This window comes from Rhinolophus hipposideros, assembly GCF_964194185.1.
Source record: "Rhinolophus hipposideros genome assembly, chromosome: 7".
Lineage (NCBI taxonomy): Eukaryota > Metazoa > Chordata > Mammalia > Chiroptera > Rhinolophidae > Rhinolophus > Rhinolophus hipposideros.
Window position 1 is genome coordinate 16,017,578 of NC_138053.1, and position 25,763 is coordinate 16,043,340.

The 25,763-nt window shown below is 33.0% G+C and overlaps 1 protein-coding gene across 7 annotated transcripts in view; it reads right to left on the reverse strand.

Annotated features, from left to right (window-relative positions):
• The window catches only part of SNX2 (sorting nexin 2), a 53,300-nt gene that overhangs the window by 17,356 nt on the left and 10,181 nt on the right, over positions 1 to 25,763 (reverse strand). For 4 of the 7 annotated variants that reach the window (XR_013993618.1, XM_081053308.1, XM_081053310.1 and 1 more), the window contains exons 2-7: positions 18,924 to 19,041; positions 14,338 to 14,501; positions 12,846 to 12,912; positions 12,443 to 12,486; positions 10,959 to 11,100; positions 6,858 to 6,936 (exon numbers count right to left, since the gene is read on the reverse strand). Coding sequence is in view for 6 of the 7 variants with exons in the window: in XM_081053308.1 (XP_080909434.1) it covers positions 6,858 to 6,936; positions 10,959 to 11,100; positions 12,443 to 12,486; positions 12,846 to 12,912; positions 14,338 to 14,501; positions 18,924 to 19,041 (614 nt within the window). In the remaining variant the exon portion in view is untranslated. Of the gene's footprint in view, positions 1 to 6,857; positions 6,937 to 10,958; positions 11,101 to 12,442; positions 12,487 to 12,845; positions 12,913 to 14,337; positions 14,502 to 15,193; positions 15,216 to 17,828; positions 17,899 to 18,923; positions 19,042 to 25,763 lie in introns of all 7 variants that reach the window. The other 3 variants (XM_081053313.1, XM_081053311.1, XM_081053312.1) reach the window with 3 other exon arrangements.

Here is a 25,763-nt window from a genome sequence, read left to right on the forward strand (position 1 = left end):
GGGAGAGGTTAAATAACTTACCAAACTTCTCGTTGCAAAGTATAAAAGAGTATTATGAATTTGTCAAATAACTTTATTTTTGGGTGGAGTTAATATGTTCCCCACTTATTACTTCCGAGTCCCAAGAAACCTATCGCTATACACCAGGTGTGCCAAAAACGTAGTATATAGGTGGATACTGGTCAATGTTGCTCAAGCAGTAGTTCGTAATAATCAGAAGTGTCTGGATGCTGACGGTAACCACTTTGAACACCTCTTGTAATTGCAGAAGTCAAATGTGACTTGTATTCATCTTTTGTTATTGGTGTATATTGAGTATTACAATTTTAATAGTTTTTTTCCTTTCTTAAAGTGTGTATGCAATTTTTTGGCACTATATATATGTATATAAAATAGTTATCTATAATAGTTATCACATATATGTTACCATATATACACATGTATATATGTATATGTAGAGGATGCCCAAAAAATGCATACATATTTTAAGAAAGGAAAAAACTGTATTAAAATTGTAATACTCAATATATACCGATAACAAAAGATGAATACAAGTCATGCATATACATTTTTTGGCACCCTGTATATATATATTCCAACTATTTTTTTATTACTATTATATATTACCAAAATGGAGAACAGCCTACCAATTTTTTTCCTTGTCAGCAGATTTTAAATTATCAAATCAGTTCTGGTCCTTATTTGGCAAGGACTATATTTTCTTCAATATTTCTATTTTTAAAATTTTGCAATTTTTGGTAAATGTCTTCCTTATGTGACACCACATAAAATAAAAATGAAAAGTAAAGAGAAACACCATTATTAAATCACTACTGGCCCAACTTCAGTCATTCTTACTAGAAAAGCCCACATTTCCCTGTCATCCATAATAAATTACCAATCATTCTTTCATAGAAAGAAAAAGGTCCATTATTGATCTTATTACCTAATCCCATTTTTTAAAAAACTGCTCTTTCCCCAGATTAAAGATTACTTGAATTAATATTTCAAGTATATTTCACCTCGCAGTTAATATATCTTTATTCTAATTTTTGCAGAATAAACGTAGTCAGTAATTGCTTTTACCTTTTTACAAGTTTATAAAATATGCCTAACGTTTCCGTAAAAAAAAATCATAACCTTCTCTACAGTCAAATTCTCCCCAATGGTTAAAATGACTATTTTATCACGTATTTTTGTATTTTTAAATAAACTACATGCCATATTAAACTTCATTTGAAATCATTAGCTCACATAAGAAGTCATTACATTTAAAAGATATGTGCAATACAATCTACACTGTGGTTTAAAATATTTGCTGCCTATATTATGATGTTAAAAAAGAGATGCAGCAGGACCACTTATCCAGTAAATTCAAGAAATGTTGGTATTTTCCCAGCGGAATTTTACTTACTATTAGGTAAGTTATTTAGTTGTTGAGACTGCTTACTGCTTAAAGCAGGTTGCATAAGTTGATCATCTGAGTGCACACAACAGCTGGTAAATAGCAGGCACTCAGACATTTGTAAAATGAACAAGCAAGAAAGAAGACAAAACATTAATAGTGCACAACCTTTAAGAAATGTTCCAATATTTCAAAACTAAATGCAAATACCCAATACTTCTTAAATTCTAAAATAGCTTTCCAAAGTGACTTCATATTCCTCTCTTCAAGATTAATAATGAACAGCAGCATATTTGGTGCTGTGAGAAGTCCTGCAGGAAATAAACCTGGTTTCACTTTGTTAAACCCTATGTTAACAAAACTCAACTAACTCTTCCTTTTTCAACCCTCCCACATACTAGCATTCTGAGGAATCAATTTTGGAAAATGATAGTCTAGAAAGAGACAGTAAAACTTTTCTTCTTCCTAAGGATTACATGGAAGTAAAGAGCAACTAACCATTAAAAACAAAATTATTAAACTTACATAATGTTAAAAATTAAGAACAGAAACATAAATTGAATTTTAAAATTAATACTGGTAAATATACATCAATTCATAATTAAAGTGAGATAGCGTTGTAAATATTTAAAGGAAGGATACAGAACAAAAAGAGGAAAAGAATATAGGAAGAACACATGAAAAGAGGCATCAAAAGAAAAAGGAACACTGAAGGAAGACAGAAAGACTCAATGAAATTAATGAAAAGTAAGTATTAGACTCAACAAGAGGGGGTCAGTAGTTCTTGAGATTCGTTCTAGGAAAAGGTTACTGATAATTTACAAGAATCACTTAGGGCTTTAAAGTTCCCATTCACTTACCAAAAACAAAACAAAATGAAGTAAGTTATGCAAAATGTTTGATTTCTACAAAGTTAAAAATATTTCCTTGCTTGAAACTCAAATACACATACTAATAATGAAAATAAAAAAGGCAAAAAGAGCCTGGTTCTTTGATGACATACAGTTGTTCATTTAATAAACATCTGAGCATTTTATATATATTTATGTTATTATTCTGAAAACTCAGAATATATCAGTGAACAAGATCCCTTCCCTAGTGAAACTTGCATTTTAGTAAGAGAAGACAGACAATAAACTATCAATGTAATAAACATATAAATTATGTAGTATGTGACAAGGTGGCAAATGCAGTGGATAAAAGAAAGGACAGAACAGTAAATGGGATCAGGTGTGTGAGGTATGGTTAGTGGCAATTTAAATAGGTTTGAATAAAGCCAATGATCAGAATAGGTTTCACAGGAAAGGTGATATTTCAGCATTTGAACATTGGAAGAGGTATGGGAATTAGTCATACAGATACCTGGGAACAAAAGCTTTCTAGGCAGTGGGAGCAGCCAGTGAAAAAACCCTAAGATGGAAAACTGCCTGGGATCTGTGAGGGGCAGGTGGTCAGTGTGGCCTAGAGCAGTGATCAAGGAGGACATAAGATGGAACAGGGAACAGAGTGAGCAATGCATGTCATATTAGGTTTTGTAGGCCATTAGAGACTCTGGCTTTTATTGAGTGAAATAAAGGGAGGGCGATATGATCTGACTTATGTTTTAAAAGGATGGCTATATTAAAAAAGAGTAGAGGTGCAAGGACGGAAACAGAGAGACAAACTAAGAGCCTGTTAAAGTTAATTTAGGCATTTGGACTAGTAGAGGACTGGTGAGAAATGGTTGTATTCCATATGCTAGAAGGAAGCAATAGAATTTTCTGATGAATTAGATAATCCTAAACATCTGCCTACCTCCAAGCTTCCTGATATTGAAAGAGTGGATTAATAAATCTACACTACGTTTAGGCCTTTCCAGTTGGGTGTTTAGGTACTTAGAATGAATACATTCCTAATTGATACACTTACATCTTAGAGACAAAGAAGAAAGAACTGAGGTTAAATAACTTGTCCAAGGTCAAAAGAGGATGGAGTGCACAGCGGAGTGCAGGCTTCAACAGAGAAAGGATTCTAAGTCTACACACTGTATTGTGTTACTCTGCATTTCTCAGTTCATATTTGCAGAAGTGTATTCTTACCTATAAAATAAACTCAATACGCTATCAAGGTAAGATGTGAAGTACTCTCAAAAAAATCAAGCGAGCAATCTTAGAGACACTCTTAATAGAAGTAGTTTCTGCGTAATTCAAAAGTGTGGCACAAGGAAGTACTTAACCACTCCTTTTCTCTTCTCTTCCTATATTTAATATCAGATGTTTATCCTTTCTTTCAAAAGAGTCATCTGGATTCTCTAAGTTGAACAAACAAATAAATATGTAAATAAATTATCACAGTATATACAAAGAGAAGTACTTCCCTGACTCACCGGATTCAATGAGGTTGGGGTATGCCACAGATATGTCTGTCATAATGTTTAAATTTGAAGAAATGCCATAGAAAAATCACTTTAGAAAAATCACTCCAATTCCTTTGTTTTTATACCTTTACACCTATTTTCCTTAGTCATCTTTTCTCATGCAAAATGAACTTTTCCCTCAGTACACTTTTTCTTTTTTTTCACTACTGCAGTATTCCACTAAAACAGTATTTAACAAGTAACATTTATCAGTAAAGAAACTGTCTTTACATATATACTAGGTTAGGGGTTTCAGTATTTCCTTAAAACTCTCCTTAGTGTTTCATACTGCATGAAGGTGTGGTAAGTACTATGCACTGCATTCATGTTACAAGAAAGGTGAATGCAGAATCAAATTATATGTGCTTGGTACAATAAATCTTCATTAAGTTCCTTATCAAACATGCCATCTGAAATATTTCAACTTTACTCTTAGAAAAATAGGACTTGAAAGGTTTCTCAAAGGGTCATGGTTCCACTTTCAGGAAGGACTAAGCGAAATTAAGGCAGAGCATTATCTACCTTTATTCTTAAAAATATTCAGTCTATTACCTCTTTCACAACAGAATCAATTCTAATGCCTAACCTAAACTTCTCTTGATGCAATTTAAATCCTTTTCCTGAGTAATTGCTGATTCTCACAGACATAATCTCATCTTCAAGTCTTCTCCAATATAAGATTTTAAACTATGTATCTTTTAGTTTTTCTTACTGCAAACTGTTGAAACCTGACTTTACTGTGGCATTTTCTGAAAAATTAAAACAATTTATTACTAAAATCCAGAAGTAAGTTGCCTTAAAAAACGTTTTAAAAAATAATTTGTACCCTGGAGATAGTAATATATATATATTACTCACTAAAATAATATATACTCATAATACTCATAATATATATATATATTACTCACTAAAATCTGTCCTACCCACCCCAACCACTGACTTTAAGCAGAAATAGAAAATAAAACAAAGAATAAGCAAATTTAATTAAACAACATTCAATGAAAATAACTAACAAAAAAAACACCTATAAAATTAGAAAATGTTTTAACTTTAGGTAAACATTATTTATGTTCCAACTTATGTTCTAAAAGTTGAACTTTAGGAGAGTTTCAAATTGTTTTCTCACATTTTCAGCACAGCGAGGAAAGAATAAATGTTAAAATTCTGGGAATGGGAATGCTCCCATCCATCCATTCCACTTTTAGTAGGCCACAAGGAAGACAAGACTTAAACTACAGGAAGTGTGTTGAGTCAAGCACTCTAAGGGAAGGTAGAACATACATGTCAGCCTTTAAAGGTACAATCAACTCAAGCAGTCACTAATACCGTACTTTGCGATGTATAATGCCTACTTTTTGGCCCAAATTTGTGAGGGGAAAATGAGGGTGCGCATTTTACATGGGTAGTACTAATTCTGTATCTATGTAAACGTTTTTAATTTCTTTATTCATGCTTAGGAGTTAAAAGCGTAACTCTAGAAATCAATAATGATATTCATATGCAAAATAATAGCCTGGAATACAATCATCAGTTTTGTTGACCTTACGACAAACTTGCAATCAATGAAGAGTTCTTGGTCTTCTATGATGCAGAAATATCATAAATTTGTTTCTGGTACATAAAATTTCTTGTACTGTGTATCTGTTCTTGTGTTTTGTAATTATTTGTACATAAAATTTCTATAGTATGTTAAAAATATGTATCATAATGTTAAAAAATAAATGCTAAAATTCCTTCAAAATACAAAAAACAAGTACCTAAATGTAAACAAACAAAAATTTGAGTTAAAAGATTAAAAGATTTTTTTTCCCCTGCAAGTTTGGGCCAAAAATGTGGGTTCGCATTATACACAGCAAAATATGGTACTTTTATACACTGAAGTCAAAATCAATTATACAAAATTAGAGAACACAAACCTAAGTTTTCACTGTATTTAATAATGTTCTCACCTAGCAATAATTCAAAGAAAAGATTAATGTAGATGAACTATAATTAGCCAAATTATTCAACACAATACATGTGAGTATAATGTCCTAAGAATCTAAACAATACTGAAGTATTATTTTTATCCAAATATTTTTATCAACTCTTTCCCCCACGCATAATTTGTACTTTCTTTTTATAAGCCTAATAGCTTCTTCTCTTGCTGACTACAGCTAGGACATAATAATTCTATCACCAACTAACTCATGCCTTTACATTCCTGCTTGTAAACAATGATACAAAAATAGGTGTTATTTTGATAGACAAACTAGTAGTGAGGATTAATATAAGCAGAAGCATACAGTATTGTGTTGTTTAAAGAAGCAATTTCCTTTTTTTTTTAATTGGGGAATATTGGGGAACAGTGGGTGTTTCCAGGACCCATCAGCTCCAAGTCAAGTCATTATTTTCAATCTAGTTGTGGAGGGAGCAGCTCCCTGGCCCATGTGGAAACAGAACCGCTGATGTTGGTGTCATGAGCACCGCGCTCTAACCAACTGAGCCAACCAGCCGCCCCAAGAAGCAATTTTCTTAACCTAAGTTTAAAGTACTTTTTTATTTTATCTATTTATTTTTTAATTGGGGAATACAGGGGAACAGTGTGGTTTTTCCAGGACCCATCAGCTCCAATTCATGATGTGAAGTTGTCCTTCAATCTAGTTGTGGAGTGCGCAGCTCAGCTCCAAGTCCAGTTGCCGGTTCCAAACTAGTTCAGGTTGGGTGGGGTGGGAGTGGGGGTAACGGCAACCTTGTGTTAAGAACTTGTGCTCTAACCAACCGAGCCATCTGGCCACCCCTCCAACAGCTCAGCAGCAGCTTGTTGTCTTCAATCTAGTTGCAGAGGGCGCAGCTCACTGGCCCATGTGGGAACTGAATCGGCAACCCTGTTGCTAAGAGCTCGCACTCTAACCAAATGAGCCATCCAGCAGCCCCTAAAGTACTCTTGATAAGAGTCATCAGTGGTATTTTGAAAAAAATTAATCACTGCAATATAGTTGTGCCATATAATGGAATTAGACTTATACTACTGAACTAAAAACATGAGATTAATAAAGCACAGATGTCTAGAATTACCTTTCAAGAGCTGCTCTCCGTTTTTCTACAAATTCGGTGGACGATGAATCTTCTTTACCCACTTTGACCTTGGTCATGCCTTTGAAAACATTGAATGAAGCTCATGATGATTGTATATTATTATAAAATAGTCTTTTACAATCATTTTTGCCTGTAATTTCTTTAAATTCTGTAAATTTAAAATATACTTTAAATTTGAACTTGACAAAAATCTCAATTTATAACTAGTACCATACTTTTGAAAAATTAAAACTCATGATATAGGTAGTAACAATTCTAGTTGGTAAGTAGAGCAGAGGTTGAGCTGTGTCTCTAGTTTCCTGACCTGTAACTTTTCGATTCCTTCCTAATCTGTTATATATTGCACTCCTAGTAAATTAAAATGTGATTGCATTTCAGTGAAATTCAAATTAGTAATCTGAAGCTCAATTAATATTTTCATTTCTTATGAGCAATAATTAAGGTTCTTTACTTTGGAGAGTAGAAAAATAAAAATAAGTGTAATCCATGAATTTGCTAAATATTTTCTGTGGTAGATTTTAAGAACATGTTCTTGTTTAATTATCATAGATGGTTTTGTAATAGTTGAAATAACAAGCTCTTTTATAGATATGTTTAGAATTCTTCCAATTTAAAAAATAAAAATTATGTTAATAATTTCTGTTGGCAATTTCAATTTTAACACTAATATATCAGACTGTAGATTTTTCTCTTTTCCTGTTCTTTTTCCTTTCAAAAATCAATTCTGTAGACATATGCTACAACATGGATGAACTTTGAAAATATGTTAAGTGAAAGAAACTTGTCAAAAAGGAATATATATGATTCCCTTTATATGAAATGTTCAGAATAGGCAAATTTATAGAGAAAGAAAGTAAATTTGTGATTGCCTATGACTGGGGGGATGGGAAAATTAGAGAATTATGGCTATGGGACAATAAAAATATTCTAAAATGGATATGGTTTTGTATGAGCAAATACTAAAAGCCATTGAATTATACACTTTAAATGTATGAATTGTATATCATGTTAATTATATCTTAATAAACTCATTAAAAAATGGATTATGTAAAACCACATAATTCTTACTCAGGCTGGAATATCTGGGGAATAAACATATATCACCTATAAATGTTCTGTTTAATTTAATTCCTCTAAAATACAATAGTTTGAAAAAGAAAACTCAAACACTTAAAAATTACCTACCCTGAATGGACTACACAATGTGGGATGTTCATTATTCCACATATTCTGTTTCCCTGGAAAAAACCTTACCGTGATATAGTTCTTTGCTTTTTGTTTTCTTCAAGAATCTTCTGCTTATGCTATTTCCTAGAAGTAACCATTATGGACCATTGTGGCAAATTAAAAAAACCTTACTCTAACCAGCTACCTCTTAAGACTTTCCAACTTCTTTGTTGCTCTTGTCTGAAAGCTTAGTAAAATAGTGTGTTTAAGTCAAGTAAGGTTTTATAAAAGTGGTACCAGTTACGTGCTAATAAAAACACTCCTCTCCCTTCAGTGGCAGTTAATAGCTTCCAGCACAGAAGAGAAGTTACTACTCTTATTCTACCAACCCATTATCAGTGTTTCTTATTTGAATATCACTGGCTATGTAATTAAAATAGCCCCCCATATCTTAAATTTTTCTTAATAATGTATTAATTTTTACTTTAAAAACCTGATAGACACTATGAAATTTTTAAATGACTGCTTTTCTACTTGGTTGGTTGCCAGGAAGCTCACTTACCAATTTGTTACCCACCTTTAACAACTGTTCAGACTTTATGCACACATTTTGAGGAAACTAACTTGGCTTCATCTTACTATTTGACTATAATTATTTTTCCTGCTAATTTCTTTATTTATATCTTTAAAAAACTGCATTATATGTAATTGCCTCAAATTCTTTCTAGAATAAAGTGGTATATAAATAAATAATTTAAAAAACAATTTAACCCTCTTAAATGTATATTAGACAATTCTACAATCACATAGCATTTGATTATTTTCAAAAACTGGTAAAAAATAAAAGCAAATCATAATCATATTGAAAAACTCATACCAAAATTAGAATAAGAGTGGCTAAGAGTACAATCTCTGGAGTAAGATGGCTTGCAGTCAGAGCTCAGTTCTGCCTCTTAGTAGCTACATGACAAGGGGCATGTTACATAACCTTGATGAAGCTTTGCTTCCGGAAGTTAACCTAAATTGTGAGGATTACGTGAGAACGTAGGTAGATTATTTAGCACAGTGCCTTAGCACAGTAAGCACTCAATAAATGTTAATTATTCCTATAATTTAACTGATAGTCTTACAATTTAATGGATTATCCTGGCAATGTATGTGATTAATATAAACATAACTGTGTCTCTGTCCCCTAGTACACTTTGAAGGCTGTCAGAATCAGTATCAGAAAGAATGCTCTTAGGATTTAGTTTTTTAACGTTTATTTTGAATTCATGTGCTATTTATTATACTGAATATTTGTGGAAGGTTGAAGATTATTGAGGCACAATATTAGTTTGAAACATAATGAACTTCAGCATGAAAATTTAGCTTTTAAACCTTTACTTTTTTGGTCAATGTTTAAAGACTAAAACTAGCATTATCTAGCCACCAAAATGAAAAATAATTTGCTTTTCCTGTTTTGGTATACAAAATAGTTGCACAACTTAGTCAAAGATAAAAACGATATTAATAATAAGTAATTTATGATAGATGAAACTTAATTCCCTACAGATAGCAGGATACCCAAGATATCATTGCGATAGTTCAGAGAAGAGCGAAATAAGATTACTAACCAGATCAGCAGTGTTAAAGTATGGTGAGATAACTGGAAGGTTTCAGAGACTTTTATGGGGGGCAGGGGGTGGTGCACATAAGTCTATTTTCATAATAATAAGATATTACTTGTCTTTTTTACTCTCATTCTTTCTTGAGAGCTCAGTCAAGTTTTATAAAAGGTTATTGATACGTTATACCACAACAGATTGAGTGTAGAAGCAGATGAGAATATAGCTATCTTAATAGTCAGAAATTTGCAAAAATGTAGTACAAAAACAAAAAAAGCAAGATATTCTTTTTTTGTCTTACAAAAATTACTTTTCACAAAACTTTACTTGTTAACAGGTAGTGAGCTTACTGTTTTTAAATGAATTAATAAATATAACTTTAAAATAGTCTCATACAATAAATATCGATAGGGCCCTCAAAACTAAAAGCTCTTTAAGGTTCTCAGTAAGTTTGAAGAAAATTAAGAATATCAAGAATATTAAGAATATCAAGAAGCTAAAGAACTGCACAACTAGATTTTTTAATTAAAAAAGAGGAAGAATATAACAAACCCATTCAAATATATCTGATTTCAAAATCATAAGACACTGACAAAATTGCTCTTCAAACCAAATGTTTGAAAAAGTAAAATAATAAAGATCAGCAAAATTCATCTTAAGTATTTTTCAGAATAATAATCTTATGTATAAAGAGACGTAAATAAAAACCTATGACTGCAAAAATAGGAAAAAACAATAAAAAATTTTAAGAGATGACAGACAGATGTCTTTTAATGGTTCTTCTCTTTTAATTTTCTGTATAGTCTTAACTAAACTTTTATTATTTGTGTAAGTAGAAATGTTTTAAATATTAAATTGAGGTACGAAATAAACTGAGTTTCAATAGCTCCTATCTGAGCAAGGCTCAATCAAATCTTTTTGGACAATGTACAGCTGAGAGCCAAACACCTCTACCCCTTAGAAAACACTATTCATATGCTAGTCATATTATATCCCTTCGAGTGTTTGTCAGTCATATGGTACTCTAATGACCCTAAAAGGCTAGGGCTTTCAACTTGGCAAATTCTGACCCAATATTTAACATCATTGTATTAGATAAAGCAAAATCCTCAGGTGTTAGAAAATAAAACTATTGGCTTGTACAGTCTTCTGTTGATGAATAATTGTCATAAATGGAATATTCAAATTCAGCATCTCTAGACATTATGATATGATAGTGAATGACCATGGAATCCACAAATCTATATAGTTAAAATTGAACAACGAACAGTGACAAAAGTTAATTAAGTTTTTGATTCATACTTACCTACTATACTCTTTTCTGGAGCTGGTGGCACAATATAACCCACATGTAAATACTTGCTTGCTAACTTGCTGTGCAAACCGAGAAAGTCACTAAATCTTCTTTTAACTGAAAATTCACTCTTACTGAACATGGAAAGAGAAGTCTACAAGTGAAGAAGAGGTATTTCAAATTTTGAATACTAAGCAATTATTCAGAAGTTAATGTTATACATAATTGTGAACACACACACACACACACACACACACACACACACGTCTATTTTATAAAAGAATGCAGAGGAGCTAACTAACCTGGTATACCGATCTCTAACAAATGAAAGAAAATCTAAATCACAATAATTTTTAAAGAAACTTAGGAGGACAAAAAAAAAATGTTTGCTTTACCCTATCCTTGACTCATCTCATTGACTCTGTATTTACGCTAATGATGCTTAAATCTTTACCTCTGGCCCAGATCTCCTCTGAGCTTCAATCCAACATATCAAAATGCCCAAGAGACACCTCCACTTAAATCTCACTGCCACCTCAAATTCACCATCTTTTCCCCTGCTGCATAGTAAGTTCCATAAGAGAAAGGCACTGTGTGTGTTGTTTACTATCATGTGTTAGTGCTTGGAAAACAGTATGACCCCAGAGTGTTTAATAAACATTTGTTCAATGAATTAAATCTCACCCTGGCCATACAGCATTCCTCCACTTGTGTTGCCTTTTCTCCAGGATCATTCCAAGTACCACAAAGTTCCTCTACTTAGTAACTTAGGCAATCCCTCCTTTCTCACCTCTTACGTCCAAGGCCCATCGATTCTACCTCCTACCTAACTCAAGAAGCCATTTATTTTGTTCATCCCCAGAAACAGTGCCTTAATATAAAGCATTACTTCTCACTGCGGGGTTGCTGCAGACTCTGTCTCTCCCTTTTAAGATCTGAAGGCCTCCAATCCGTTTAAGAATTGCAATAGCTTCTTAACTAGAAAGCCTGACCTCCACTTTGACTCTCCTGATTTATACTGAGTCAGAAAGATTTTTCTAAAACAAAAATCTAATTGTGCCACACTCCTGTTTGAACCTCTTCAATGATTCTCCATTATCCCCAGGAGACAGTTCAAACTCCTTAATGTGGCTGTTCATAACACAGGGAGGCACAGTGCCAAAAAATTAAATCAAATGCCACTTCTTACAGATCCTGGAAAGCAAACTACTTTCTTCACTTCCAGCTTTTACACAAGCAAATCCCTTTACCTAGAAAACCATTCTTCTTCTTTCTAGAAGAATTTTGTCTAGATTAGCTCCCTTCCTGCATACTCTCACAGAATATGCTACTCTACCTCCCAACCTACTCACAACTCACTGTAACAATTTACTTGTAATCTCTACTGGATGGTCATCTTGGTAAAGATAGGGATCCCTTCCAACTTCACCATCCCTGTATCCTCAAACCACACTTAGTGAGGGCTCAATATTTTTTTAAAGGAGCAAAAGGCTCACCTTTGTTGTTACTCTATATGCCATGTAAGCATTCATACCATCACCTATAAGAAAAAATCAAAAAGCTTAACTTAAAACTTAGAAATCATAAGCTTAACTCCCCTCACACACAAAAAGTTAATTATGTGAGGTTATGTGTTGATTAACTTGATTGTGGTAATCATCTCATAATGTGTGCATATATTAAATCATCACATTGTACATTCTAAATATATACAATTTTATTTGTCAATTATATCTCAATACAGCTAGAAAACAATAAGAAAAAAGCCACCACAAGCTTAAAAATGAAAGTACCATTTTAATACTGTAACAATGCATTTAGTAAAGAAAAACAGCACATTAACAACACAGTTCATTATGAAAAAGAAGCAAGCACAAAATCTAATAAATATCAACTCACCAACTTTCTCTGGATCTGATACACCAATTTCTATATCAAAAACATCTCCATTTGCTTCTTCTTCAATCTAGAAAAGACATGTTTTTGGTGTTAAAGATTCCAATTTATATCACTGTCATAACACTAATAACTATATTTTTTACCATCTATCTTTCACTGGGGTCACCGTCAAATCAATCAACTAAAAAAAAGCCATTCTGCACTCCATTTCTGAAAAACAATAAAAGCTTTCATATTTCCTAACTATGCACACACACATAGTTGGAACACACACACACACACACACACCCACACACACACACACACACCCACACACACACACCAGGAAAAAGATCGTTTGGAGAAGTAATACAAAATCTTGTGTGCTTACAACTCATGTGTAGAAAAAATGTTCCAGTCTTCTGTAGAAATGCTGCATTTTTTTTTTGGTTCTAATATCAAGTCTTCAGACTCAAAATATTAAAACAATTAGCTCCTTAATCATTTGTTATAGTATTTTTCAATGTTGTATCTCTATTCTTTAATAAAACAGAAGGTAGCCATTACTTCTGCTAGTAGATTCCTACATACCTGCACAATTATACTAATAAGCAACTTTAGAATCATGATTTCTCTGATTACCTGGTAAACACGTGTTCTTGAAGCCAATGAAAGCATTATAAAGCTTACTGAAAAAAAGCAGTAAGTACGAAAAATTATAATCCTATGAGACTATAAAGAAGCACTTTTTAATGCCATTTTTGAGAACCAATCCTAAAAGCAGCTCAGCAGGAAAGTTTTGTTATTCTCAAGAAGCACAGAAATTGTTAAATACTGCTAATTTTTAAAAGCTATATTAACAATCTAAGGCTATCTAAAAGAAAAGTGAGTTTTCTTCTTAACGATAATCTTTTTATTTCAAGGTTGCCCTCTTGTATAGATTTTTAAAAAAGTAAGCCTTACTTGAAATATAACATATATGAAGTATATAGATCCTAAGTTTACAGCTCAATAATTTTCACAAAGTGAATATATCTTTGCAACCAGAACCTAGGTCAAGAAACAAATACCACCATTAAACCCCCGAAGGCCCTCTTATGCTTTCTCTCCAGTCAGGTCCCATCCTCCACTCTGCCAACATAACCCCTAACATTTATTACATGCTTTCATCAAATAAAATTACTCAAAATATCACTTTGTTGTGATTAAATATTCGAAGTACTTCCATACATTATCTTATTTGACCAACACAGGACCCTGAGAGCACACATCATCATAAGATCACAAATGACAAACTCTTTGACTTAAGGAAAGTGATTTGCCCAAGTCATCAGTTTAAAAGTGATGGAGATAAAATTAGAAGCCAAATCTCCTGGCTTCTTGAGGCCAATGTGCTTTTTCCAAAATGTCTAAAAGGCTTTGATTAGAGATGACTAACAGGAGAGTGATGTTGGGTGGGAACAAAAAACGTATTATTTGCATATTAATTTAGAATACAAACATTTTTCCATACCTCCTCCCTAGATCTATCAAAGATCACAGGAGCAGACATACTCTTTGATTCAATTCTGGGAGCAATGAGTGTAGTGGGGGTCACAGGTGTGACTGCAGGAGAAGGCTCTGAGGAGAGGATAGGTTCCCTTTCTGGACTGTCCAGAGAAACTTCTTCTGTGGCTTCTAAATACAAATTAAACAAGTTAGTTAAGGACACTGGGAACAAACCCCCAATAGTCTATATATGAATTATGAAAAATATTTTATACTACCCACAAGTAAATATCAAAATATTACTTAAAAACAGTTATAATTTTATAAATCCTTCCTTAGTTGTTTATCAAAACTTTAAAACCAACAGTGACTTTGTTGATTTTAGGAAGAATTCCTGTAAGTCAGCTTTATTATCTATACTAGTTGTAGGGATAAAGCTGGTAGGAAAGCAATAATGTGAATAATTCCACATTCATTTGTGTTTGGATTTGTAATATATCTTGTACGTGCGTTAACTTACCTTCCAAAATCTTTTATTCTAACTAACATTATGATTATTGTATATATATGAACACAAATTTTATGACAGAAGGCTGCCCAGAAATATCCCAACTGGGATTAAACATTTGTTATGGAAAATTCAGGAAGTTAGTAATCTAAAGCAATTTACTGCTAAAGATTACTGGATATTAGTTGAATACACAGATGTGACACAAAGCAAATTAAATGTTTAGGTTTTAATTTTAAATGCTCATTCACTTGAAAAACCTAAAATTAAATATATTTAAAACCAAATCAAATCAATACATTGAGTGTCTACAAGCTATATAAGATTGTGCTAAATGCAATATAGAAACACAAAGAAATGTAAAATATCATACCTGCCCCCAGGAAGTTTATAATCTAGTTGGGAAAACAAGACATAAGCATGTGGAATGTTAAATAATAATAAAAGACAAATAATAGCAAAGAGAATAGTAAAAAGAATGTTAGAAGACATTTAATTGCTGTATGAACTACAGAACAAATACTACAATTTGAATTGAGATGGGAGACAAAATCAGGAATAGTTCACAAAACTGATCAGAGAAGATTTGGATGGGTAGAAAAACAATGGGGGAAGAATTTAATGAAAGTAAAATAATCACACAAGCAAAAAGCAAAACCAGAAAAGTGAAAATGACTATCAGTGGCCATAATGAAACCACAGCTCTGCTGGCTGATAGAACTGCTATCAGGATAAGGCAGGCAGGACCGGAAGGAAGGTACATAGGATCAGACCACTGGTTTCTAGCCTAAGGGTCTCAGATTCTTAGCGGTTTGGGAAGGTAATAATGGTAGTCAGTGAGCCATTTTAATTTTAACACCTCAAAAAGCATAGCAATAATAACATGTTAAATATAAACATCTTAACATTTATTTATCAATCTACTCTCACTAGTTATCTCTTATTGATGGGATCCTTACTTGGCACAGCTCTTTATTTTTTACATGAAAAATAAAAATAATTAATAACCAAAATCTTTCCAACTATGGTAACCTGAGGAAGGAAAATAGTCTAGAGACATTGAACAGACTATAGATGACCCTAAGATAGCAAATTAAAATCTTACATGCAACTTCAGACAGTTAAGATTGCTAGTATTTATTCTTGGTTATAAATTGAAATGTATTGGGGTGACAGTATTGATTTTTTTAAATGAATGAAACCAATGAGCAATAACTATAAGAATGCAGTATATCAAAGTTAGGAGGTGTGAGATCATTAACCTACAAACAAGCAAAACAAAAAGCAGCAAACAAAACAAAACAGCTCACAGTGGCCCATGCGGGGATTGAACTGGCAACCTTGGTGCTACCAACCACACTCTAACCAACTAAGCTAACTAACTGGTCACACCGCACACTGCAACTTTATTGAGATATCAGTATAAAGTTATTTTAACGTTTCAATCATTTTACTTCACTTGACAAACCAGGTTTCGTTTTCTTTGTACAGACTCAATGAACTCCTTTGTAGGAGAACTCAAAATAAGAAAAGCTAAATATGATCTAAGTAACTAATACAGAGGGGGGAAATGAAAAGAAATGCATAGAAACTTAGGTTCGGCACACTAATGCAGTCTGCCTTAAGTTCTTCTCATGACTTCTTTTAGCAAAAGTAAACTAACATACTACAAGGTCACAAAGTTTACTGTAAACCAGATCTAAAGGTTCCAGAAGATGCCCCATAGGTACTAAGTATAATGACAAACTTTTCCTTTGAAGGGATACTTTGAGGACAAGCACAAATTGATTATGATAATGCCAGCTAAGGGATATTTCACTCATATAATTGACACCAGAGAATTTTTAAACAAAGGAATACTCACTAAACTTACAGTTGGTATTATATGCTGAAAAGCTAAGTGAAATAAGCTAAGTATGCTGGCAGAAACAGGTTCCAAAAGGCTAGGACAATTTCAATATTGGCAATTTGCTCACCCTCACTTATTGCTCTAGAACCGTAACCTAAAATGTATTCAGTGAAGTCTGGTGCAGGATGTAACAAACGGTGGAGAGGGCTCTGTAATAAACATATTTGGTGAACACTCTCTAAGCTAATAAGAGTAACGTCACACTTGAACTTTTTCTGGTACCACGTCTGACATACTAGTACTTGAAATGCTACCCTAAACACATCAGCATACATACCGATACAATCTAATCCCCTTTTGGTTTTAAAATCAAAGCAGCTAGATCACTAGAGCAATAACTATATTCTCGAGCATTTGAGATTGTGCTTCCTGGTGCCTCATCAGCTTGACTCAAACTCTTACAAAAATTCAAAAAAAAAATCTATATTCTCTCCTTTGATATAGAAGAAATAAAGTACATGTCCTTATTACTGAATAACAGTTTTCACCATCCTGATAACAATGCTACTCTCTATTATGATTTCCTAGAACCATACTCCTCCATAGGTGGAACAATATAACTGCTTAAAGGAATTATAAATAAAATGCAAGTGTAATATTAATTGATTCATATAAAAATGATCACATCAGGCTTAGAATAACTAATGATGCCATTATGAAATGCAGCTGAGTTTAAGATAAAAGATAAAGCATAAAAAAGTGTTTGTAAATAACAAAGGAAACATGACTGTTTAGTGTTTCGTCCCTGTTTCTCTCTTTTCTTTTAAAACAAACACTGACATTGACCATATTTGAATCACAATATTTAGCACAGACTGCTAGGCAGACTAAAACACAAAAAAGATTTTTCTCATCATCTAAGTGTGCAAATATGACTGGTTAGTCCTCACTTGGCAAACTGCATACTATAAAAAAATCCAAAATCCTCTCCGCTTACACACATACACACACACAGAATTCTGTTGTTAGTTTCAGCATACTTCATCTATATAGAATTCTGTGACTTCAAGATGAAAGAGTCTTTAATAAAATGGATAATCCAAAACTTCTACATTAACTCTATATTATGAGAAGAATATACACAATCTTAGATTAATACCTGCTTAGCAGAGAAAGGAGTCCTCTTTTAGATTAAAACATAAATGCCATGAAAAAATTTTGAGAACTACCTGGAAAAAGCCCATGAAAGGAAACAAAAAAGAATATTACCACTTTGGTTAACTATAATTTTTATTTTAAGTTGTTAGGGGGGCAATATGATTGGTATTTGGTATCATACTTTAAAATTTTCTGACATGATAAAATACGTGAATTCATCTGCAATAAAAACTTTTCATGGAACTAATCAAGCAGGAAATTACATGGACCTTTGTGATAGAGGGCTGTATCTTAAACATAATTGTACAAAAAATTCAGAATGGTTTGAAAATTCACACACTATAAAGGCTGAGGACATATTAGTAAATTTCAACTCAATGAAAGCCAGTTCAGGTAAATTAAACTGTTACACAAAAAGTTACTATTTTGATCGTGTCATTAATTCTAAGAAAGATTTAGCTTTTTAATAAACAAACATTAAATTGTACCTAAATTTTAATCTTCAAGAAGAAAACTGTTTTTGAAGAGAGTTCAATTTTTTTAAAGGTAGGATGGACTACACCAAACCCTGACCTCATATGAAAAATAAATTCCTCAAACATAAATTTACTCACCTAAAAGTAAATCAAAATGAAACAGGTGGTAAATACTGAAGTATTAAAATAAACACATTTCAACTAAATATAGATTTCAACTAAATATAGATTGTAAATTTAGTGATTTTTAAATCCAGGGTTTAATTTTGCTTTGTGACAACTTGTAATTAATAAAGAGTACAATCACTGCTATTTCTCAAAGTATGAATGCCACAACCATTATTAGTCTTTTAAGTCTAAGTACTGATCAAATAATCAAATTATGTGATTTATTTTCAAATGCTTAAAACCAGAAAAGATCACATTTTTGTTTCTCTCAACAGCCCATTATTTTTCAGAGTTATCTAATTGGAAATTTCTTACCCTTCTAAGTTGTTAACAAGAAGAGCTACCACTAACCCTTTACAGAAAATTTTAGTTTTGCTTTACAGAATAATTTGTAACAGGATATATACTACAGTTGGCCATAATTATAAAAAAATAAAGATAGTTACAATTACCTGCAAAAAGATCTTCTCTGTCGTCATCTAGCACAACTTCTGCAGGTTTTGGACCATTGGAGTTTGTACTAACATCTTCAGTTAGAAGACTAGTTGGTTCTGGAGATGATGGACTTGACTGTTAAAAAAAACCAAACAAACAGTAATAAATGGATTGGCACATTTATCTGTTATAATCACGTCTCTATACATTACAGAAACAGAACATTCTCTTGCAGGGAAGAAAGAACAAGAACAGTTATTTATAATTCTTCCTCTGAGGGTAAGAATGAACCAAAAACACACTTTTACTCCTCTCCCTTAACAAAATGTCACTTAAGAGTGAAATAAGAAAACGTTTTCTAATCACCCCTTTTGAGATACTAATTTGTCACCTTGTGTTATGATTGACAAAAACAAAATTTAATCTTTTAAGATTATTATATAGTCAAACCCAAAATATATTGCACGTGTAAGAAGTTCAAAGTACTGCTTTACCACAGGAGGAAGGTTTAATACTAGTTGAATTAAGACTACAATTATTCTAAAATTTCTATAGTTTCAAACTAAAAATATGCCCTCTCCTCATTTACATTTTAACTAAGCTGTGGGACTATTTTGTACTTCTTAACCTTAAAGTAAAATGACCAACATAATGAAATCTAGACCACAAAGCTTTTAGCTTTATTATAGTTTTCTTATGATAGTTAAAACCAATACTTTAAAAAAAAATAACATAAAAAGGAAATTGTATCAAAATTGTGTCAAAAGTGCACAGCTAGATACTTTCACAAACCCAACATCCCTGTGTAACAAGCACTTAGATCAAGAAACAGAACATTATGAACCCCAGAAGCTTCCATTCTTTACCCTTGCCCCACCTGGCTTCTGCCAGCATCGATTCGTTTTTCCTGTTCTTCTCTTCACAAAGACGACTCATACAGAAGACAGTTTGCCAATTTCTTTTTTTTCTTAACAGGACTTTATTGGGGAACAGTGTGTATTCCAGGATTTTTTCCAAGTCAAGTTGTCCTTTCAATAGTAGTTGTGGAGGGCGCAGTTCAGCTCTAGGTCCAGCTGTCATTGTTAGTTGCAGGGGTCACTGCCCACCATCCCTTGTGGGAGTTGAACCGGCAACCTTGTGGTTGAGAGGATGTACTCCAACCAACTGAGCCATCTGGGAGCTTGGTGGCAGCTCAGCTCAAGGTGCCGTGTTCAATCTTAGTTGCAGGGGGCGTTGCCCACCGTCCCTTGCAGGACTTGAGGAGTTGAACCGGCAACCTTGTGGTTGAGAGCCCACTGGCCCATGTGGGAATCGAACCGGCAGCCTTCGGAGTTAGGAGCACGGAGCTCTAACCGCCTGAGCCACCAGGCCGGTGAACCTTGGTATTTTTTTTAAAGTAGATGTAGGGGAGAAATTTTTCCGTCTACCCTCCTAGGTTCTTTTGGCTAGTTTAGTAATTAAATTGATGAATTCACAGATGAATTCTACCAAACATTTAAAGAATACATACCTAGTCATCTTAAACTACTTCAAAAATTGCAGAGGAAGGAAAATTGCTTCCAAAAAGTTATTTTATGAAGCTAGCATAACCCTGATATTAAAACCAGATAAAACATCACACAAAAAGAAAATTATAGGCCAATATCCCTGATGAACATAGATGTAAAAATTCTCAACAAAATATTAGCAAACTGGATTCAACAACACATTAAAAGGAGTATACACTATGACGAAATGGGATTCATCTCAGGGATCCAAGAAAGGTTCAACATCTGTAAATCAATTAATGCAATACATCACATAATAAAAAAAAAGGATATGATCATCTCAATAGATGCAGAAAAAGCATTTGACAAAATTCTGCATCTTTTTATGATAAAGACTCTCAACAAAATGAGTATAGAAGGAACACATCTCAATATAATGTCCATATATGACAAACCCACAACTAATAAAATAACATACTCAATGGTGAAAAGCTGAAAGCATTTCCTTTAAGATCAGGAACAAGACAAGGGTGCTCAGTATTACCACTTCTATTCAATACAGTATTGGAAATCAGACAACACAAAGAAATAAAAAGAATCCAAATTGGAAAAAAGTGAAACTCTCATTATTTGCAGATGACGTGATACCATATATAGAAAACCCTAGTCTCCAACAAAAAACTATTAGAATAAATGACTTCCATGAAGTTTCAGGATACAGAATCAATACATAGAAACTGTAGTGTTTCTATACATTAATAATGATCAGAAGAAATTAAGAAAACAATTCCATTCACAACTGCATCAAAGAATATAAACGCCTAGCAATAAATTTCACCAGAGGTAAAAAGACCTGTACTCTGGAAACTGTTGAGACATTGAAGACAGAAACTGAACAAGATACAAATTAGTGGAAGATATACCTTGTTCATGGGTTGGAAGGATTAATATTGTTAAAATGCCTTTAATTCCTAAAGCAATACACAGATTCAATACAATCCTTATTAAAACACCAATGACATTGTTCTCAGAATTATAAATAAAAATAAAATTTATATGGAACCACGAAAGACCCCAAACAGCCAAAGAAATCTTGAGAAAGAACAAAGTAGGAGGTGTCGCGCTCCTTGACATCAAACTATACTACAAAGCTACACTATTTAAAATACACTACAATAGTACAGTATGGTACTGGCATAAAAACAGATATATAGATCAATGAAATAGAATAGAGAGCCGAGAAATAAATCCTCGTTTATATGGTCAATTAATCTACAACAAAGGAGGCAAGGATACACAAAGGGGTAAAGATAGTCTCTTCAATAAGTGACGTTGGAAAAACTAGACACATATATGCAAATAACAAAAAAATGGAACTAGACCACTTCTTGTAAATAAACAAAAATAAACTCAAAATGGATTAAAGACTTAAATATTAGACCTGAAATCATAAAACTCCTATATGAAAAGAAAGGCACTAAACTGTCTGACATCACTCTTAGTAGTATCTTTTTGTATCTATCTCCTTGAGCAAGGGAAACAAAAGAAAAAACAAACAAATGGAACTACATCAAACTAAAAAATTTTTGCACAGTGGAGGAAACCATCAACAAAATGAAAAGACAACCTACTGAATGGAAGAAGATATTCATAAACGATACATCCAATAAAGGGTTAACATCCAAAATATATATGGAACTCTTACAACGCAACACTAAAAAAACAAACAATCCAATTAAAAAATAGGCAGAGGACCTGAATATACATTTCTCTCAAGAAAACATAAAGATGGCCAACAGACATATGAAAAGATGCTTAATATCATTAATCAGGGCAATGTAAAGTAAAACCACAATGCGCTATCACCTCTTACCTGTCAGAATGGCTATCATCAATAAATCAACAAACAAGAGTTGGTGAGGATGTGAAGAAAAGGGAACCCTTGTATACTATTGATGGGATTGTAAATTAGTGCAACTACCATGGAGAACAGTATGGAGATTCCTCAAAATATTAAAAAATAGATCTGCCAAATGATCCAGCAATTTCACTTCCGGGTATTTATCAGAAGAAAACAAAAACACTAACTCAAAAAGATATATATACATCCCTACGTTCATTGTGGCATTACAAATAATAGTCAAGATATGGAAGCAACCTAGATGTCCATTAATATACAAATGGATAAAGAAGATGTAATACAAACACGCACAAACACACACACGCACGTATGCACGCACACGGAACATTATTCAGCAATAAAAAAAGAATGAAATCTTTCCATCTGCAACATCATGGATGGACCTAGAGAGTATTATTATGCTAAGCGAAACAAGTCAGAAAGAGAAAGATACTTACAAGTGGAATCTAAAAAAAGAAATACATAAAATGAATAAACAAAACAAAAGAGAAACAGTCCCATAGATACAGAGAACAAGTTGATGGTTGCCAAAGGGGAGGGCAGTGGGGGATGAGAATTGAAAACAAAAACAAAAACAAACTCAGCTGGATTGTGACTATATTAAATGTAAATGGTTCTAGACAGTCCCCAAATTCTGTATCTCCTCAAATGAAGGCTTCTTAAACATCACAAATGTACCTGAAAGTTATGTGCCTGTCACGTATTAAAAATAACATCAGTGGGGAAAAAAATAAAACCCCAAGAGAACATCTACTACTCTGGCCAGTTGAATAAAGGAAAAGAAAACCCAGTAGTATGAAGACTAGGGAACAGAAATACTTATTAGTATTTTCTCTCTCACTTCTTTCACTGCAAGGGTGGCCTAAGCTGAGCGTAAGTGTGTGACAGTGCAGGCAGCTAAAACTCTGAGAGAAGCCTATGTTTCTGGGAAACAGCCTTGGTAAAACGGTACAAGTAAGTGTCTTTTTCCCCAAGTAAAGACCAGATTTATTTACTGTCTAGTATAATAAAGATAATGTCTCCTCTGGAGCAAATAATAGGCAGACTTATTGCCTATTATAAATGACTTGGGTTCCCTAAGCTTGGGTTCTTCAAATGTGACACAAATCAAAGCGGGTGCAACACTGGCCTGGGTTCCTCTATCTCACCACCCTGGCAAGCGAGGGGCAAGGTAAATTGTCGCAAATATGATACTCATGCTGCTCGATATGTTTTGAGTAATAAAGTCCTTTATTGTGTGTCTTCTTCCAATATCCATAAAATAAGTTATTTTATTAGCTTACAAGGAGAGTAAAATTTCAGAACCTTTATAGTTCTTGAGATAAAGTCAGTGAACTTGAAGATAAAACATTAGACTATATCTAATCTGAATAGCAGAGAGGAAAAAAACACAAAAAAACAGAACTCAGAGACCTGTGAAACAATACAAAAACGTCTAACATTCATGTCATTGGAGTCCTAGAAAGAGTGCAGTGCAGAAAAATACTTCAAGAAATTGTGCCGCCAAACTGCCCAAATTTAGTGAAAGTCATAAATTTAGGTTTAGGAAAAAGCAAACTTTGAACAGGATAACTTCAGAGAAAACCAGACCCTGCTACATCATTTAAAAAGGCTGAAAACCAAAGATTAAAACTTAATAAATTTGAAGCAGCTGAAGAAAAACAAACAAACAAACAAACAATCACATTTAAAGAAACAACTAGAAGGACTGTATGTTTCTCACCAGAAATGAGAGACTAGGGGACAGTGGAACATAATCTTTAAAGTGCTGAAAGAAAAGAATTGTCAACACAGAATTCTATATCCAGTAAAATATCTTCAGGAATGAAGCTGAAATAAAGATATACTCAGATGAAAGAAAACAGGAATCCGCCATCACAGGCCAGCTCTTCAAAAAAAAAAAAGTGCTAAAAGAAGTTCTTTCGACTGAAAATGTATGAGAAAGTAAAAATGTGGACCTTCAGGAATAAAGGAAGAGCTGGTAACTGGGGAAATACAACAGACTCTTTTTCTTCTCTTAAGTTATTTAAAATGTGTATGACAACAAAAGCAAAAGTAATTTAACACTGGTAAAGTTATCAATGTATAGAGATGTAATATATGTGAAAACTGTAACATAAAAGAAAGGAGATAAATGGACGTTTATGGTGGTAAGGCTCTGTATTTTATTTGTAGAAATACAGTATTTAATTAGATTATAAATGGATAGGTATATATATTGTAATCCCTACAGCAATGACTCTCTCTTTCTCTTTCTCTCTCTCATTGGTGAAAGCCTCAGTTTAAGTGGAGACAAGACTGAAGGACTGATTATTGATCAACACACTGACTGACTTATCATCAAAGTGGACAACTCCAAGCAGCTCACAGGGGGCCATTCCTGGCCCCCCTAGAAAGGAGCCCTGATTGGGAGTTCCACATAGATACCTGTATAGATATGTAAAGATACTTATATAGATATGTATATTGATAGAGATAAGAGATAAAGTTAAAAAATCTGGTAGGTAAATTAACATGAAATACTAATAAACATTAAAGTAATACAAAAGAAGGGAGAAATGGGGAAACAAAGTGGAAAAACAGTAAACAAATAAAGTGGTAGATCTAATCCAACCATACCAAGAATTACATTAAATGTAAATAGTCTAAACATACAAATTAGAAGACAGATGTGACCAGATTGGATATAAAAATAACAATACACAAAAATATGCTGCCTACAAATTAACCTACTTTAAAGACACAGATAAGAGCTGGAGTGCTACAATAACATCAGATAATGTAAAATTCAGAATAAGAAGTAGTGCCAGCAATAAAGAGGGGCATCATATAATAAAAGGATGAATTTACCAAAAAAATCATAACACTAAACATCTATGTGTCTAACAATAGAGCTTCAAAATACATGAAAGAAAAACTGAACTGTAAGAAGTAAAGAGTAAAAAACCTACACTTATACTTGGAGACTTCAACACTCTTCCCTCAGTAATTGACAGAATAGATAGATAGATAAGACTTGGAAAACACTATCAATCAACTAGACCTACCAGTTATAGAATACTCCACTAATAACATCAGACTATATACATTCTTTTCAAGTATACACAAACTATGCACCCTAATAGACTATATCCTGGGCCATCAGACAAAACTAAACAAATTTAAAAGAATTGAAATCATTAAACATTCTCTGACCATAATCAAATTAAAGTAGAAATCAGTAACAGAAAGCTATCCATAAAATCCCCAAAATTCTGAAGTTAACATACTTCTAAATAAGTCATAAATCAAACAGGAAGTCATCACAAGGAAAACTAGAAGATAGTTGAAATCGAATGAAAAGAAAAACACTATATCAAAATACGTGTGGTGCAACTAAAGAAGTGATTACAGAGAAATATATAGCTAAATATTAATACTCAAAACAAGCCTCAAATCAATTCAAAGAA